At 38.8% G+C, this 18,914-nt stretch overlaps 1 protein-coding gene across 1 annotated transcript; it reads right to left on the bottom strand.

Moving 5' to 3' along the window:
- Positions 1-809: 809 nt before the first annotated feature.
- On the bottom strand, positions 810-17,958 carry igsf5b (immunoglobulin superfamily, member 5b; the record flags this gene model as incomplete). Its single annotated transcript, XM_083886908.1, has 10 exons — positions 810-932; positions 2,382-2,446; positions 3,236-3,324; positions 4,145-4,169; positions 6,899-7,027; positions 7,925-8,090; positions 9,512-9,639; positions 14,643-14,960; positions 16,877-16,884; positions 17,870-17,958. 10 exons carry the CDS (start codon positions 17,956-17,958, stop codon positions 810-812), a joined length of 1,140 nt encoding a protein of 379 aa, XP_083743034.1.
- Between the last annotated feature and the right edge of the window lie 956 nt (positions 17,959-18,914).

Here is an 18,914-nt window from a genome sequence, read left to right as displayed (position 1 = left end):
GACATTGTAGGTCTATTTTTGGTTAATAATGAGTCCATCTTCTGTGTTGGTGTAACAATCACGTCAATCGGAGGAATTTTGACAGTGCACAGGGCATAACATTCCGTTGCGAAAAATCACTATTTTTAAAACGGCTTTAAGGGCTCAAAACAACATTCCACTTGTGTGGTAGTGAGGAGAGTGTTCCTATAGACAAACATAGTCGAAGTGTCCATAACTTTGCAAGTGTACAGACATATTCTATAGAAGACTGTTCATAAACATTTCATTACTCTACTGCTAAAGCTATCTTCAAACAGACTATGCTGTCCTATGCAGCGCCCTTTCAATTTCAACTTCACTAGCCTATGTTGGAATATCAAAATACTCTGCACTGGTGTCCACTGAGAGAGTGTTTGGTGCTGCATTCTGCAATCGACTGTTACTGACTTTGAAGATGGCACTTGCAAACTTAAACTCTGGATTTTTCCTTAAAGGGTGTTGTGAATATTGCCCTATTTGTAATCCTCAGCAATCTACTCTTATCATGAACTTGAAATGTTCAAGTATCGATGTTTTGTAATTCGTATAAGTTATATAATAATTGAAAGCCAACAAGACAAAAAAAAATCCTTAAAATTTTACTTAAAATTCCATGTTATAGACATTCTCAGGATCCATATAAAAAGAGAAAAGCATAGTTACATAGTTTTAAAAATGGCAGTCATGCAGTTCAACCACATTACATTCATTACTCTCTGGCTTTACAAAGAAAATCCAGTTATACTATACAAACACTGGTATTAACACCACATTTACTGCATCACAATTCAAACTGTTGTAATTCTCCTGATATTCTTGGCGTTTTCCTCTGCATTTTCCTCTGACACGCACACCTGGACGTGGCCCTCAGTGTGCAGAGATTGGCTGTTGGAGTGCACAACATCAGGGGCCTGTTGGAGAACACCATCGCATTTAGTTCTCTCAGTGATAAAACACTAGATAATGTTTTGCTGCAGTGTAGATGAACCACAGCCATGGAAAAGGCTACAATAATGATATGCAGTTTGTTGATATCCTGTTCCCCCAAACATTTCACTTGAATAAAATGTTGTAATTCATTTATCTCAAAAATGTCTTGTTCACCTATTCAAAATAATATTAGGTGATACAGAAACCTGGGGCTCAATTTATATTGTTAATTAGGTCACAAAAAGTCACAATATTGATGTGTCAACGTGTATTTATACAATGTACATGCACGTTCATATTTATTTAACCTTTTTTATATTGATAATGAAGAAATCTATATTGAAATATATACAGTACAAATAATAAATAAATTAAAGTGTATGATCAGCTGTATCTGATTACAGCAGTAAGACAGCCACTGCCATAAAGGTCTCCCATTGTCAGTTCGGTAAGGTCATATCCTATTAGCAGACTAAGAGCAGAGCAGCTAGTTCATTTCTTTAAAGACGGCAAATCAGAGGTCAAATTGTGACCCCAATCCAGGGCAGCTGCACTTTCAATTCATTTGAGGGGAAAAAGCTAAATAAACCATTCCACAAGAGTGCAGTTGTCTCTTTGCTTTTCATTATTAGACACAAGGTATAAATACAACGCAGTACATTATCCAAAATCAATCAGTGACTAACAGGTCAGGTCGAGAAAACTCCCAGTGGCACAATAATCTCTTCAGCATTGTCATGTTTGGAAAATGACGAGGATTTTTTTTCTCAGGTTTAAAGGTGCCATATGTAAGAATGTGGCCAAAAACAGTTACTACATTCAAATTCAAAATACGGAGGTCTTTTAGGTTTCGTTTTCTGACGTAACTGGCACCACGTGGTTGCTTGGCAGCTGAGACTCTACTGATTGCAATGATTGGTAGATGGCGGTAGGTGGCGCCACATGCCAAAACCTGATTTCAAAACATAAACATGATTTGCAGTCTGCAAAATATTTCTTTTAATGCAAATATTTTGGCTGTACTGTTGTTGTTGGTGAGTTCAGTTTGTTATATGAACATTATTCCTGAGTCTCTGTGACATATTAGGAGGATTTTATGGCCAATTGCTTTAGATTTATTACATAATGCACCTTTAAAAGCTTGTCGTAATTGTTCACTTGTAGATCATGCACCACAACAACAGTAGTACCTCGCAGAGGAGTCTAACGCTGGATACAAGAAGAGCTCTACAAAATGTGTATTAAATCCTCGATGGCTAATTTGATTTGCCTGATACGAGACCAGCAGAGGTGAGGCGGTGCAGCAATGCAGCTCCCTCCTGTTCTCATCAACACGAGGAGGTAGCACAAAGACTGGATGCATTATTCAGCTTCAGTCGATTTTGTCTCCATCAGTCACTCCCTCCTCTCTCTTTCTCTCTCCGTCTTACCTTACGAAAGCTGGCGAAGTCCATCTTTCTACGAATTTCCGTGATAAGCTCATTGTAATCTGCGTCTGCAGGGTGGAAAACAGTGATTTAGTCCAATCTAACCTTCAATTCTTTTGAGCAGCTCCAGTCCACTTTAGACTTAAGTACACCCCAGTAAAATAGTGGGTCAGATATTTTCTTTTTCTTTTTCAAAAACTATAAGTAATGTAAGTAAACATGATTTGTATGGTTTTGCTGACAGTGTGTGTGGTTTGTAGCTGCTTAATCCCATTTGATTAAAGCCACTCATTCAGCAAGTACCTCACCCACATAACACTAAGGTCACTTTGTGATCTGTGAAGTACACTACATGTAATTAATTTTGTGGTAAACCGGTCATTTAACCCTTAGAGCACAGAGCATTTCGGCAGCTTTTTTTCCATTACTATGTTAAAACATGCAGAGGCTATAAGAATGTGCAGTATATCCTTTTATTCAGCACAACCAAGACAATCTAATGAAAAAAATAATTGATTTTGACCAGCTATATAAACACATTTGAGCAAAAAGTACTCAAAATGCACTGATCCGTGCCGCATGAGCAGTTAGACACAAATCACATGACGATATTACAGCAAACTATCTTGTGATTTGTGCTAGAATGAAGACGATGAAAGAAAGACTTAAATAAATGGGTAGCAGGCTTTAAACAAATATTTGTCAAAATGTCAATTGTACATACTTTTGTGCTAAAGCTGACTCCTGCAAACGTAGAGCTGCAGTTCATTGGAATAAAGTCATTGATATGACTGTGTTGTACAGTTGTAGTTTGAGTTAGCTGCCATGATGAACTACAGTGTATGTTGCTCTCTCACCTGTGGGGCCATCACTAGAATATCCCAGGTTGACCTTCCCCCTCGTCGCCTCAGCAACCAAGTCTTTCCCAAACACTGATTGGTCAAGCCTGCAAATGCACAAATGAACGGTCCAATGGTAAATATAACCTTTCGCTGAGATTTACAGAGCAGGCTATGCTGATGGTTGTGGACAGACAATGTTCCTTTTTCACAAAGCTGCAGTATGCGAGGGTCGACTGCATTGTTTAAAAATGAACATCATCATCAATTTTTGTTTGATGTTCAATGTAAAAGCTATCAGCCATAATCTTTATAGTATAATGCATCTTCTTAAATTAGCTAATAACAAACGTTGAATCTTAATCAAGTTGGTGTAAAATGTCTTGCAGGTACACTTCCTGACCATTTTATTAGGTACGCCTGTTCAACTGCTTGTCAATGCAAATATCTCATCAGCCAATCACCTATAGTGACAGCTCTGTGCACTTATAGGCATGTAGATATGGTCAAGAAAACCTGCTGAAGTTCAAACGTGTAATGTGTCATGGTTGTTGGTGCCTGAAATGACTGATCGACTGGGATTTTCATGCAACCATAGAGAAAATATCCAGTGAGTTGCAGTTCTGTTTATGCATTTTCACCAACCAATGTATGCAGAAAGATCAACTCTGAAAACACAGCATGTCCAACCGTTAAACCTTTAAGATGAGCTCCAGCAGTAGCAGATGCCACAAGGTGCCACTCCTGACACTTTATTAAATAAATGTCCCCTGTACGGAGCTGTGAGTGTAATTCAAAGCTTCTTCTCCCACAAAATGTCTTTTTCACTTGAAACTCTGCAGTTTTTTTGTTAAGTTAAGTAAATTTTGTCAGTTTTCGAAGAGTAAAATAAAAACCTGGGATTCAATAAAGCAAAAGAAGCCTTACCATGTGGTCTCCTGTGGGCTTGGATCTATAAGGTAAAAGAAAAGTGGTGAATTAAGTTGACAGAATTATTATGAGCCATCATCTGCTAACGTTATTATTCTTACGGCATTGACAGAATAACCATTGTGCTAGCTCGGTGCATCTACATCAATATGAATGCTGTAAAGTTCCCACTGTTTATTAGTTTTGGGCTCTGTGCTAACATTGTTGCCTCCAGTCAGTTTGCAACTCAGCAGAGTGTTAATGACTTTTTTAACATGGCGTGATGGTCGTCTTTGCTAAAAGGTCCTCCTGGCCAAAAACATAAGAATATAACAATTGTGCAGATGGTGTTTGCCTCAGGAGAGTTAAAACTGTTCCTCTTTCAGGAGGAGATATTGTCTTTGTCATGTTTTAAATCCCCTCTGTCATGCTTGTCTTTGAGGATGACTGTATTACATCCCTGACATTTTTCCAATGTTATCAAAGCATACATTACTCCCTATTGGAATGGATTAAAGGAACACTTTGTCACTCGGAAGCGATCCATTTCATCGAACATCCTCACAAAGTTATGTGAACTTGCTCTGGGGTTTTAACATAAAAGTTACAAGACTGAATCAAGGACAGTGCTGCAGAAGGTTTTCGGGCGCAGAATCAGCTGCTGGAGGAGACACGGCCACACCTGCTTTATGATAATCCCTGGGCACTAAACCATGGTCATGTTTTGCAATGGTCCAGAATCTGTGACAGGGATTACACTATGTTTAAGTGTGTGATTCTGAGCCATTGTTATCTCACACACACACAAGCCTCTTCTAACACCTGCCCAGGTGTGTTGGAGCAGGGAAACGTCTAAAACAGGCAGGGCAGTGGTCCTAAGGCAACCCTGTCGTAGGGGCAATGCTCATCTCACAGATGGCACTAGAAACATCTGTAGAAATATCCTTTCACTTGGAGTGGGATCAAGAGATCCAGCCATATCCAGTGAGATCCAGTGTGGTGACACTTATGACACTATTTATACCATTCCTGACCCATATAACCAGGTCTTATGTTGGACCCGGGTCTTATATGGGGCTTTAATCTAATGGTGAATATGACGACTTTTTTTCCCCACTTGCACCTACCTTTCCCATACAACAGTGGCCTTCACATACGAAAAAGGATGTTATTCTTGGTGGCAACTTCTGTAAAGCAAGGCCCTCGCCAAAATACATATCAAAGACTTAAAATAGATGTTTATTTTACAGCAATTATACACTTATATTTAATCTCTCTGAATAAGCCTGCCCAGATGTTACTCACTGGACCTTTAAAAACAAATGTGGATGTCTAGGAATAATTGATACATTACCTTTGTTATGGCAAAATTAGTAAGCTTTAGAGGTGTTGGCATATGGAGTTTTTATAACTATTTGATAACATGTTTCCCTTTTTCCACTCTTCACATGGCTGCTTTCACATACAGTACAGATTTACCATATGGAGCCACCTCACTTTATGAAAATGGAGAGTGTGTTAAAGGGAATGAAGATAAGTGTGAACCAACTTCCAAAACAAAGAGAAAATAGTTTAAAGATTAAAGTTTCAGTGGAAAGAGTTTTCAATTTTATCTGGCATAAACCACATGGGTCAGGGTCTGTTGTTGTACAATATCGGCTCACTTCTCCATTTTTCAATTGCTCTAATAAGACTGTACCCCTGGTGCAAACAACAAGGTTTCAATAGCTAGAAAACCAATAATGAGACTCACTGAAATCACATTTTTCTGCAACAGCCTTTATAGATCAAACACCAGCAGTGAAAAGATTGATGGTCTTATTTCGGAGTGGAACATCTGTCACAGATTTGGGTTGGTAATTCATTTAGGATATTATTGGAAAACACAACAACACGGACAACTACTAACAAAACAAATGTCTTCTGTTACATATGATTCCCTGTGGATGGCTCCATAATTATGCATCTTTCAAATTCTAAGGGAAATATTGAAAGGAAATCTCCACTCTATAATGGGTGCAATTATAGGTGAAGTAAGGCATATGGCAAAACTAAAAATTTATTTTGAGACCTTTTTTTTTTTACCTTATAGATAATATTTATTTCATAGAAAAGTCACTTTTTCTCTGTGACTGTGTGCATGTGTGGGTGGGTCGAGTCAACAGGCTGAGACACAGCAGGGGCATGGAGTGACAAAACTTCCATCCATCCATTCCATCCATTATCTACCGCTTTTTCCTTGTCCCATTAATTGGAGAAGCAAGTCATGGACAGACCAGTTGACAATAAACAGAACAATATTACATGTGCAAGTACTCTGTAAAGCTGCTTGATGTACTGCACCTGACTAGCTGTACAATCCAGCAGGGACAAAATAATAATGACTTAAGTTGGATGTTAATGACAACTTCCTAGTCTCACAAATTAAAAGTTGCCTTGCTCATCCTGTGTTCCTCTGCAGTTGTTGTTCAGGGAGATGATTTGTTTTTCCTCCTGTTTTCATTTTCCCACTTGTTTTGGGAGACTGACTGTCAACCCTACAGTCACGCGGAGGAGAAGTTACGCTTTCTGCTGACAACTAATGTTCCACCTTTGTCAGACAAAAATACTGTGTGCCCTTGGTGAAGGCCAGCACGGGCCAGTGCAGAGTCACAGCATGTAACCACCTATCTCCTTCATTATACTTTAATCACAGTTTCTTCACTTGAAAAGGCAGGGAGGGTGACATTTACTTCACCTCGAGCAATTTAAAGAAAGGGAAAAAGTGCCTACTTGCTTGTCTCTTTTGTCTGTAGCAGAGAATAATGGAGATGCAGAGCAGGAGGAGCAGCACAGCAGAGACGGTGCCTGTTACCGCCAGTGGGACTGTGCAGTCATTTTCCTCCTGTATCACCTCTGCAACTGAAGGGAGGAGGAGGAGGAGGAGGTCACGTCACTGTTTTGGTATAGAAATGCTGAAGCAGTGCTATGATTCAATTACCGATTTGACGGCATAGTGTGTAAAGAAGGCTGTGTTTAATTTGCAACAGCAGGCAAGAGGAAAGTTTGTGATTTTAGTCACAGTGACTACAGGTAGAAGATAAGATAATAAGATAAGATGGTCCTTTATTAGTCCTGCAGTGCTGAAATGTACGTTGTCACGGCAGCAAAGACAGTAAGGACACATGTAATAAATATGTACAATATAGAAACATATATATATATATATATAAGCCTAAATAGAATGTACATTATAGACTGTTACCAGGATATATACAGTATGGGCTTAATATTTACAGTATAAACAAGGATATTGTATATCTATAATGCACTTATGTAAATTATTTTATATATATTGCATGTGGGATGAGTAATAACTAAGGTAATCATGCAGTATTTGTATTTTGAAGCTGTGGGCCATTGATGGGTTGTGATTAGATTAGATTAAATAAACTTAATTCATCCCTTTGGGTAAATTCAAGTATCCTATAACTCACACTTAACAATACATCCAACCATAAAAACATACAGCAATAAAACAATAACAGTTTAAATTGCTGGCTTAAAAACATCAGGTAAGGCAGAGAGGACAGTGCAAGCAAACACTAAAAAACATACAAAACTTCCACAGGGTTATCCCCTTCTATTCCACTCATCTCCTCAATAATATTGCTGAGTGATGATTCACAAGCCTCGCCGAAAAAAATTGAGATGACGCAAAAAAGGGGACACAAAGAACCTAAACTCAAGAGAGGCAGTTCATGCTCCCCGTGCATATGCAGTGCACGTTATTTAATGACGCCAGTGTTACAGTCTCACCCACTGTCAGACGGATGCCGCTCGTCACTGGTTTGCGGAGAGCAGACACGGAGGCCAGACAGTCCACATGAGAGCTCTTTGCTGCCATCACACCGAGGCTGCTGCTCACAGTGAAGAGGCTCTTCCCCGACACTTCACTGCTGATGTTGTATTCACGCTGGCTCACCTTCACACCAGTCCGCACAGAGAGAGAGAGAGCACTACAATCATTAACACCATACAACATCTCTATGTATGGAATTAATTCCATAATAATAATCTACTTCCTGATTGATTTTAAATACTGAAAAATCACTAAACACGATTGGTGATGAGTGAGATCAACTTTAGAGCAATTCAGGTTTTTTTTAAGGTGATGGATCATCACTGAACAACATTGTGAGAGCCATTTGTGTTTTTGAGAGGACATGCTCTCCATTAGGTTAATGGGAGCGCTGGATGTTGCTCAATCAGGAGGGGAAGCATGTACATGGAATTGTTTAAGTTTACGGATTGGAAGGAATAAAGACTTTAATTTTGGAACTTTGGGGAATAATTTTTACACCGTCAGCAGCAACCAGCGTGGCCTTTTTTGATTGGCAAAAAAGACGCAACAAACATGAATGGTGAGATTTCAGATATAAAGATACATCTAATACACAACTCTCTTCTCAGATGCAATTATGTCAGAATTATTTGTTTTAAAATGATAAAAATCCTCACAAAATGTGTCCCTTATAGATATTACCATGTAGTGATTAAACACACCCAAAAACATCAATAAATAGCTTCATTCCTTTTGTCACATCCCATTCATGTCATGCTGAGGTTTTGCAATTAGAAATTCACATACATGACCTGCAACTATGCTTTTGCTAGTTACTGGACAATTCTTCTCATATGCACCATGCTATATTATGTATTTTTCTCATGGTGAGATTTAACTCTGCAGGGAAATGTTTATTGATGATGCAAGAAGCATTATTCAGACATATTCAATTTGTTGTCACTTCCTGGTTGGCCTCATCGAGCAAACATTAATATGCAATAATTTAGAAGCATTCATCACTATGTGACAATGAGTTTCCAGTAAAGCCATGCATATACATATAGCTTTGACTTTAAAGGGGAACTACAGGGTCTGTGAATTATTTAATACATTTTACTTCCGCTTTAACTTAAGTATCAACCAAATATACAGTAACTTAGTACATTGTATTAGGGTGAGATACAACTTGCCCCAAGGGTAATACGAGTGTAGGTAATATGAAAAAACGGGTATTGTTTGTGGGTAAATTGGCTAGTCAGTAGGTTTTCAAGTGTAGTAATAAAACGTTGTGAATTATTAAATATATATAAATATTTATGTACATATTACTTTGTTTGCCTACATTGTATTTTGATAGATAGATAGATAGATATTGATAGATAGACGTTTAGAGTTTCTAAAATGTCAAGTCAAGTCAAGTGCAATTTATGTAGATTAAAATCAGCAGGGCTTTAGGATCTCTACAGCATACATTTTCCTATATTCTCAGAGTTCCCTAATAACTTGACCCATAGAAGGATGATAACGGTGAGCATGACCACCTGCACTTATGTACTCACCGTTTTGTTATTCACCTGCCACTGCAGACGGGGTTCAGGGTGCCATCCTTCTGCTCTGCATTCAAACAGCACCGACTGCCCCTTGAAAGCCAACTTGTTGTCCCCGGAGACTTTGACGGTTCCTTTTTCTGCAATCAGAAGAACGTACTTTGAACAACGTGAATTGTCCTCTTTCATGTTTTTCATGTGCCTGCACACATGTGAAGTACATGCTTGTGTATTCCCACACATGCACGAGCGTAACCGTGTGCTTTGAAATTCATACAGCTGCATGTATTTATCTGTCTCTCTCTGTGCTGCCTCCCTGGGGATTGCTTTTCACTTTTCTCCTTTATCTTCTTCCCTGCCACCCAAATAAGCCACTTAAGACCCTGACAGATACAGTATCTCATATGAGAAGCCTTTTGTCTGGCAGAATGAAAGGTAGTGGATGCTACAGACAATTGCTATAGACAGACAGATAATTACAGGAGCTTCAGTGCTTTTTCGAAACCGAATGACATGCCTGTGCTGATTTAGGCTCGAATCCTCTGATGGTTTGTGCTTATTATTGGCTGCCTCTTTTCTCCAGCTTCCTTTATTTGATGCCTGATTTGACATCATAAGCATTGTACCATCCAATTCTTACAGTGACGAGTCAAGGTTTGTATGAATTGTGTGCAAGAGCACCAATCAAATTGATTCTTCAAACAAGGTTTGTTAATTACTGTAATGGGGAAAAGAGTTTGGGCAGCAGGGGAAAGCTGAGAGGCAGGGAAACCCCTAGCTCACTTTAGATGCAATGATTTTTCCGGTGTTTTCAATGGGGAAATGCTACTTCGAGAGCAGCATATAAATACACAGACTGTCATTCCTGCCGCTAGGGGGTCTCAGAATGAACACAATAACAGAAGACCTAGTTTGATGAAAGTGTGGGATCAAGGGAATAGTTGCCTTGTTTGGTTCATCTGTGTGTTAGTGCTATATTGGATGAGCTTTGGGAGCAGAACGTGCAGCAAACAATGAGTAGTTAATATCTGTTTGTGAGAAATAAACACAATAAAATAACCAAAAGACAACACAGTGGCTAACTGGTAGTAACAAATATTTCCTCCCTCACAAGGCGACCAAAATGAAATGGTCCATTACCGAAGAGAAATAATGATGTGTTTGCAAGTATACAACAAAAAGCAAACATAAAACATCCATTCGATTAAAAGCAACCACGTGAATATGCTTTCCTGTTTTATGAAACTGTACACAGTGTGTAGTGCCCTCATGTTCTATGGCAGGGTGTTCCAGAGCCGTGGAGCGGCTGCTGTGAAGGCTCGATCCCCCATTCCTGCTTAAATTACATTCCAAACTGTGCAATATCTATATTTTTAAATGGTACCCTGCTAAAATCACTTTCATACTGTGTAAATGTTTATATACTGCAAAATTACATTTCACTCTGTGATATTTATATTCTATATGCTGCTAAAATCATATCTCACACTGTGATATTTATATTTCTATATTTCATATACTGTTAAAAAAAAAAAAAAAAAAAAAAATACATTTCATACTGTGGAAATAGTCTTATTTATTATTTTTTATACCCTGCTATGGGTCACGTCTCATAGAAATGCACTTTTTATATTTAAACCCTGCTACAGACCTGCTATTTCATATTGTGCAATAAGAATTTGATGGCTGTATATCCTTTTAATGTAGTACGCTGCAACTGAAAACCCACCTCACGTTAACTAGGGTCACTTTTTCTTTTTAATGTCCTTGACCCATACACTGGTTGTTGTTGTTGTTGTTGTTATTGTTCTTCGTTGTTAGCTGTATGCACTTTCAAGGTGAAGTCAAGTAAATCTCGTTGTACAACTTGTATAATGACAATAAAGGCATTCTATTCTATTCTATTCTATTATGTGTAGTTTGGTCCTGGGAGAGTAGAGTCGTTGGGTATTTTGCAGTGAAGGTGACTTGTTGAGAATTGTTTTGTGAGATATTGTGCCGCGCTACCATCAGAGGTGGATGGGGAGCCAATAAAGGGTCCGGAGGATTGGTGTGATATATTCATATTTCCACACCCTCATCAGGATACTGGCAGCACTGTTTTGAATGTGTTGGAGCGTTTGGAGGCTCCTGCCAGGGATCCCGATGAGGAGTGTGTTACAATAGTCCGGCATGGAGGAGATAAAGGCGTGGGCCAGCTTTTCAGCATCACAGAGGGAGAGGGAGGGGCAGAGTTTGGCTATGTTTCTGAGATGGAAATCGAGACTCCATACTTGCAGATACCACAGGTGACAGTGTGGGGCCGCAATATATGGAAATATGGATTTCAATGGATTTAAAGAGCGTCAGAAACAGCAAATTTTTAATATTAGTGCACTACTCAACAAAATGTATATCATTACACTTTTTAGACGTCTTTATAGTCTATCACATGTGCAGGACCGCAACTCATGTGCGATGACATATAAGAGGTACTTCAATTGTGGGTGTAAATTTGTTCAGATGAAGCAGGTCACTATTCCTCCACCATTACCACATACACGTTCACTCTTCTCTAATTTACTGGAGTTCTCTTCATTCAGCCCATTCACACTCAACTGCACATATTGATTTGATCAAGTGGAAGGTTTGTGTGCGTCTGAGTTTGAGTGGGTGAGAGGAATATAAGCAGCAGCGTGTGGCAATATTTACATCGTCTTCATATTGGACAATTAAAGAATGGGGTGTGGATGATGGCATCAAGTCGAGCAGCCCACTGTGGATTTGTGGCTCTATTCCAACACTATATTTGAGGCTGCAGTACACAAATCACAGGCAGAGTTGCTGACTGTTAACTGAGCATGCCAAGATGCACAGTTAATTCAAAGGCTGTGAGGCCGTATGATCCTCTGCATCCAGACAGGAGGGTCTGATTCACCATACACTACAGTTAATGGCTGCATATGTCAGTGGGGATTTGTGGCACTGGCAGCAACAAGGGCTCTTTCCATAATATACTTGAGGCAAAGGGTCATTGGTTTTTGTTCCCCTTTGCGTTTTGCAGAGTGAATGTTTCCAAGATGATTTTTTTTTAGCTGACCTCTTGGTTTGGTTTGTACATACTGTTATTTGACTTTGCAAGAAAACTTGATGTAGTGGCAAACAAACTGCAATGCTATTCACTTATTTCTCTCAATGCAATGTGAGAGAGAGACGAAGAATACAGAATTTTCTTAATCTGCTATTACGCAGACCTTTATACAGTATATTCACACGTTTTTTAAAAATCAATTCACCATGATTTTGCATCTAGAATACACAAATAAACTTGTTTCACCACCATTTCCCACCGTGTCAGTACGGTGGGTTGTATCAGGATCAGTAGCAACATCCCCAGAGAATGTCTTCAAAATACTTTACTAAACATACACACACTAATTATTTAAACGGGTAACTAATTATGGGCTATTTTAATGTCATGTTAATTTTCTGTTGTGATGCAGATTTGACATTTAATTTAAACATCCACGTTTAACATTTACATCAAACTGATATACAGTGTTGGTCCTGTTAAATCTATTTTATAACTTTTCTCTAAAATTAACCTCCTTTCCACTGTCATTATGTACAGTGGCTGATTTTTAAATCAGACAATCTAATCTTTAGGAATAGTTTTAGAGTTACAGAAACTCTAAAACTTTGTTGTTACAATGACAATGACAAAATTTGAAAATAACTATGGGGAAATCCAACATTTTATAATGTTCACACTGCAGTATTTTCCAGCCGGAGATAACGGTACCACCAGAACTGCAGAGAACAACAGCTTCTTATCAAGTACTGACTTTTATCGTAGCTCCCCAGCTAATGTATCACCTGGTTACAGAGGAGAGGAGAACAGTGAGGTCTGCTGTTTCTTCTGACTGTCATGAAGTCCAGTGGTTTCCCACTGATATTTATGTGTGGAGGGAAATCAATTCCCATCCTCGACACCACCCACACTGTCATTAACTGTTACAGGAACCATCAAATAACCATGCTCCACCACACAGACCCATTGATTTCTCAACCATGACATATAGTGCGACTGATCACTCAGGCGCTCGTACAGATACTTGTATTTTGAAACAAAGGGACTTAATTATGTGGCTCTTCAATGTTGAGGCAAGCCGTGGTTGTTGTTTTTTCTGACTCTGTGTTCTTTATGTTGTCAGTAGAGACAACGGAGTGTGGGTGGGCAGCGTCAAAAGCGGCTACACAACTGTGGCTTCATCCTTTCATTTACTTTTATTCGTCAAACTGCTTTATGCCTCATCAACGTTAAATCCAATGTATTACTGTTGCCTCTCGCTGCAGCACAGAGGCGGATGGGGCAAAAAACGTTTATCCCATCAAACTGCTGAACGTCCAAATATTATGAGGAGTACAATTGATTTCTGAAACTGTTATTTTGTGTTTTCAGTCGTACATATACCTGTTTGCAGCTGTCTCACGTTACTAGGACAATTTTGCTGTTGTCTGCCTTAACGTTTATCAAATCACTTCCTGTGTACTTTATTTATTTCTTTATTTAAGCTTTATTTAATCTGGTTGGTTGTACAGTTTCATGTACAGTTTCATGTACAGTTTTTTTCTTTTATTCATATTTATTCTTGTGTACAGTTTTCTTTATATTCCAACCTATTTTACCTTTATTTAAATTGAAATTTGTGTCTTGTTTTAGCCCAACAGGGGGCGTGTCACCGTAATGTACCTTGTGCAATCTCGACTGACAAATCTTGAAATCTTGAAATCTCTTGATCAAACAACAGATACAATCTCAGATACATAAAACACTTGCACACAGACAATGTAGACTGAAACCATTTCACCAGAGCTTTGAACTCATTCAGTCAGTAACAAGGGCTTGAATTTGAAGTTCAGATTCCATGTATTTGGTGCTGAAAATCTAAATGATTTCTTCCCCCGTTCAGCTCGTACTTTGGGGACTTTGGGAACATTCATAGATTGTGGCTTCCATGTTTCCTTGTTAAAAGACAAGGCAAATAGTAAGGAATATTACCCAGAATGTTTTTTTAAATGAATACATAAAGACACATTATGAGAAATACAGAGAATTGTGTGTACACTATAAACATAAACATTCACAGATGGACATACAGACCTTGTACAAACAGGTTTGCTGATGTCCTTTCAATTCCCTGGAGATCACAGGTCACTGGTCCCTCGTTGGACCTCTCCGTGTTCTTCAGGACAAACACCCAGCTGTCTCCCTTGACTGCCGAGCTTTGCTTGGCAGTCACATTACTGTTGGTGGACGGCAGGACTCCGTGCAACTTTGATATAGTGAGTGCCGCTGTGCCATTCAGCAGCCACACCATAACGGTCCACTGGGTGTGTGAGGTGCTGCATGTAAACTGGGCCTCCTCCCCTCGCAGGACAGTTAGTGTGTCAGGTGACAGCTTCAGCTGAGCTCCTAATACTGCAGGACCAAACAGAGACGGGCATTAACCCATTATACAGCGGTATGCATCATTTAAAATATGAAAATCAATTAATGACATGAGCTACTGCAGTGAAATACAAAAACTGCTGCTGTGAGGAAGAAGGCAGAGGATGGTCTGCAGAAATCTGGACTAAGAGAATCGGGAGGAAACTTTTTGTGGGTGCTCCTTGGTGTTTTATAGTCAAAGGAGCAGTGACATCAGATGTCCCCCACTCCTTAAGTGAGCCTGCAGACCTTTATGAAAGGATGAATTATGTTCACCATTTGCAGTCTCACTTTACTAGCATATCTGTTAAAGCAATTTAACTTGTTTTGGCCACCAGTGGATTTTTACCAGCCAATTTTTGATGCCTTAAATAAAGGTCTCAACTCATGGTCCCTAACTTGCCTCTAAGTGGATTTGACTTTGACAGTCCAATTCACCACTTTGCGTTAAAAAGTCATCTTTTATTTTTCTTTGAATCATCCTCGTCACCCCAGCAATATGCCGCCACATTTTGGGCTTAAAAATTGCAGTTGCTCTGTACTCATTGGCAGGTAGATTGACAGTTTCACCCGCCAATCGTAAAATTTACCAGCATTTGGCGGGCGGTCGGGGCTTTAATTTCATGTCCTTCTTTCCACAGACATGGAAACACAACATGACCATACTGAGACACAGAACGAGTAGTGTGGAGCTGATAGGTGTCATCAGAAATGTGTGAACTCCATCCATCCATCTTCTACCACTTCTTCAAATCCTCCACATGAGGGTCGCGGGGGATGGAAATATAAAATGTACCACACTGTGTTACAGAATTTCAACACTTAATATCAGAAAATGACTCTAGTTTTATCAGGAAGACAACATGTCAGCACATAGTAAACCAGATATGCAGGATTGTAAATCATTTCACTTCTTTAAATAGGATTTCAAACCAGTTAAAATTGGCTCAGTGATGAGATCGTAGATACTGTAGACATTCACATTGTTTGAGCCCAAACTGAATAATAATTCAAATTGTTAAATGGATCAAATGAAGACTAGAGTAAATATACAGTAGATTATTGCTTCTGTGTCTAAATCTTGCCATGAGAGAGGAACAGGTATGTATCACCTCAGGATACGTTTGCTGGGAGTTGGAGAGCATGGGAGATGAAATTAAAATAAAAGGGGAGAGAGAGAAAGAGGAATTCAATAAACCCTGTAGGGATAAAGAGAGAAAGACAGAGAATTCTCCCCGAGTGAAAAACACTAACAAGAAAAGCTGAGTGTAAATTCATGTGTGTAGCGGAGACTTAAGCTGCATGACTGGGACTAAAACAGACGCAAAAGGATGTGAGGAAACATCCATCGTCATCAGCTGCTCACTAACTGTACGCTCACAGAGACACATCTTCAATTAGATTCCAGCAAATCCACCAGGCTCTGTCCTGCTGAAAAATTGATGAGATCAGGATTTAATATTAACGACTAACTGTGAAATATGTCATAACGTCTTTATGCCACGCTACTCGGGGTGATGGCTTGTTTGTGGTGACCTCACTGGGTTACCTTCTAGAGCCAGCATGCACTCTCATAATTTATGCATCTGTTTAGGGAAATGGTCTGAGAAATATCCAGGCCCAGCATATACATCTATTTATCCAATTTGTCTTATTGCAGTCAGCGGATGGCAGACTAATGAGGATCATTTGTGCTTGCTCCTTTTGGGACCATGAACCAGTGACTCTGAAATCACCTGACCACTGGCAACATCTCATCCATTACTTCTAAAAGTTTAGATGCATCATTAGCCCTAATTATTATAGTGTCTGTGTAAAGGATCGCCCATGAGACACACCAATAAACACCTCACTGGCCTGTGGTACATTAAATGAGCTGCTGTATTTGTTGTGAGCTGAACTCTCACCCTGAATCCTGAGTGAAAGTAGGAGCACCAACAGATGAAACACCATTGTTCAACGCTGGATGGCCCTGAAATGAGAGGAAATGAATTAATCTATGTAGGACCACGGTTGATCTTAATCTCAGGTTTATAGCCAGGACAGTAGAATTAATCCAGGGAAGGCAAAGTTTGTGTTATGAATGCGTCACCACTCCAGACTGAAATATCTTAGATCTATTGCATATATTGGCATACAATTTGGCAAATAAGTGCATTCTCTCCAGAGGCTATGTTTAATGACTTTGATAATAGGTCTCCGTTTTTATTTATAATGCAGACATTTCCACAAAATAAAACCAGCCAACTTATTTTTGATTTTAAAACTTAACAACGACAGGAAGAACTGTAGTTATTGTGATCTTTGTCACAGGGTTGATTTGTCAATGCCATGGTCAGTCTTGAATTTTTCATCAGTATCAGTTGAGTGAATGTTCCATTTGCTGTGACTATTAAATGATAAAAGGAAATAAATCATTTAAATTTAATTGACTAGAAACGGACTTAACTGAATAGAAATACTGTTATTTCCAAAAGGAAAAACAACACAGACAATTGATATGGTTAGTAGATCTATATGTGGTTAATTAAATTAATCTTGTTTTATTAAATTACCTGCATGCATACATAATATCAACACAGAATTAAATTCATGGTTTACCAATGAAACACAACATGAAGGAGTAAAGAAAATTAAAGCAACTATAACTGCATTTAATGCATCCGTTTATGAGACACAATCATCTGTTTCTTGTCCAAAGAAAAACATCTGTTTTGTCAAATTGCAAAATATACTGGTCAGTTCAGACCAGAGAAATATTGCCCAATCTAAAATCACTTGATGTTGTTGCAGTGCATCTGTTTTTTCTGTTTTTTCACACATGACATGAAATAGCATCACTCCTGTAATTGAAGTTCAGATTAATCTTAAAATAAATAACTGTCTTTTGTCGGACTCACCTCGGTGTGGTGTCAGTGTGGATCAGTGTCACATACTGTGGAAACTTGTCAACAATGCTGCTTAGTCCTCGTGCCTGGGGCTCAGTCATGTCACCCAAAATCTGTCCTGTTAAATATTACCAAAGTCAGTGGGAACTTTGTCCATCGCAGAAGTGAGCACACACAGTGTGACTCACACTGCAAACAATGCCCCTTCAAGTCCCCAAGTTCCCAGGGGCCCTGCAGCTACAGGCCCCTCCCTTTTTACAGTTAAGTTCAAATGATAATACATTCATGTGAGAGAAATAAAAGAAGGGTGACATGTTTTGGTAACTTTTGAAAAGACAACTTTTGGAAACTGAGTAACTTAGAATGTGTTTTCAACACTTCTGTCCAACAGGAAGTCAAGTCATGTGCATCAGTGTAGTGTTACTGTTAATGTCGCTTACTTTTGTGATTCCTATCTTATTTCACTTTTACAGCAGTGGTCACCAACAGTGGTAGCCCGCAGGCAGCCAATACGGTGTGTGCCATATGATCAATCAGTAAAATATCATTGATATTGTTTATAAAAACTGATAACCGTTAGGAGTAAGCACTGGAATTAATGTGTATGCAATTTAATGCATAATATTAATCATTTAAATGGTAAAACAAAAAAAAGGGTGCATAAAATGTTAATATGGTAGCCCTCCATATTATTCTTTACCCTTCAGTAGCTCTCAGTCTCAAAAAGCTTAGACCCCTGCTCTACATTATTTTAACACATTTGTTAATTTGCTTTTCAGATGAGATTTTGAGACAAAACTCTTATTCCAACCTTATAAAAAATAAACCCATCAGCCACAACAATAAAAGGTAACTAGTTAAAATTTTACGTCTGTGCTCTGCTTAAAATGAGTCCGTGCTTAACAATCTATAATGTAATTTATATCAAAGTCAAAAACACACCAATCGGCCGCATTTAAACCAGTCAAGCAGTCATTGAAATAAAAAGGTTGTCAGTGATTTGGATTTTTTTTTGGCTTTGAGCCTCTGAAAAAAACAGTGTATTGTTGAAAATTAC

This window comes from Microchirus variegatus (assembly GCF_963457635.1).
Source record: "Microchirus variegatus genome assembly, chromosome: 3".
Taxonomy (NCBI): domain Eukaryota; kingdom Metazoa; phylum Chordata; class Actinopteri; order Pleuronectiformes; family Soleidae; genus Microchirus; species Microchirus variegatus.
Note: the sequence above shows the minus strand (reverse complement) of the source record. Positions and strands in the feature narration are given on the sequence as shown.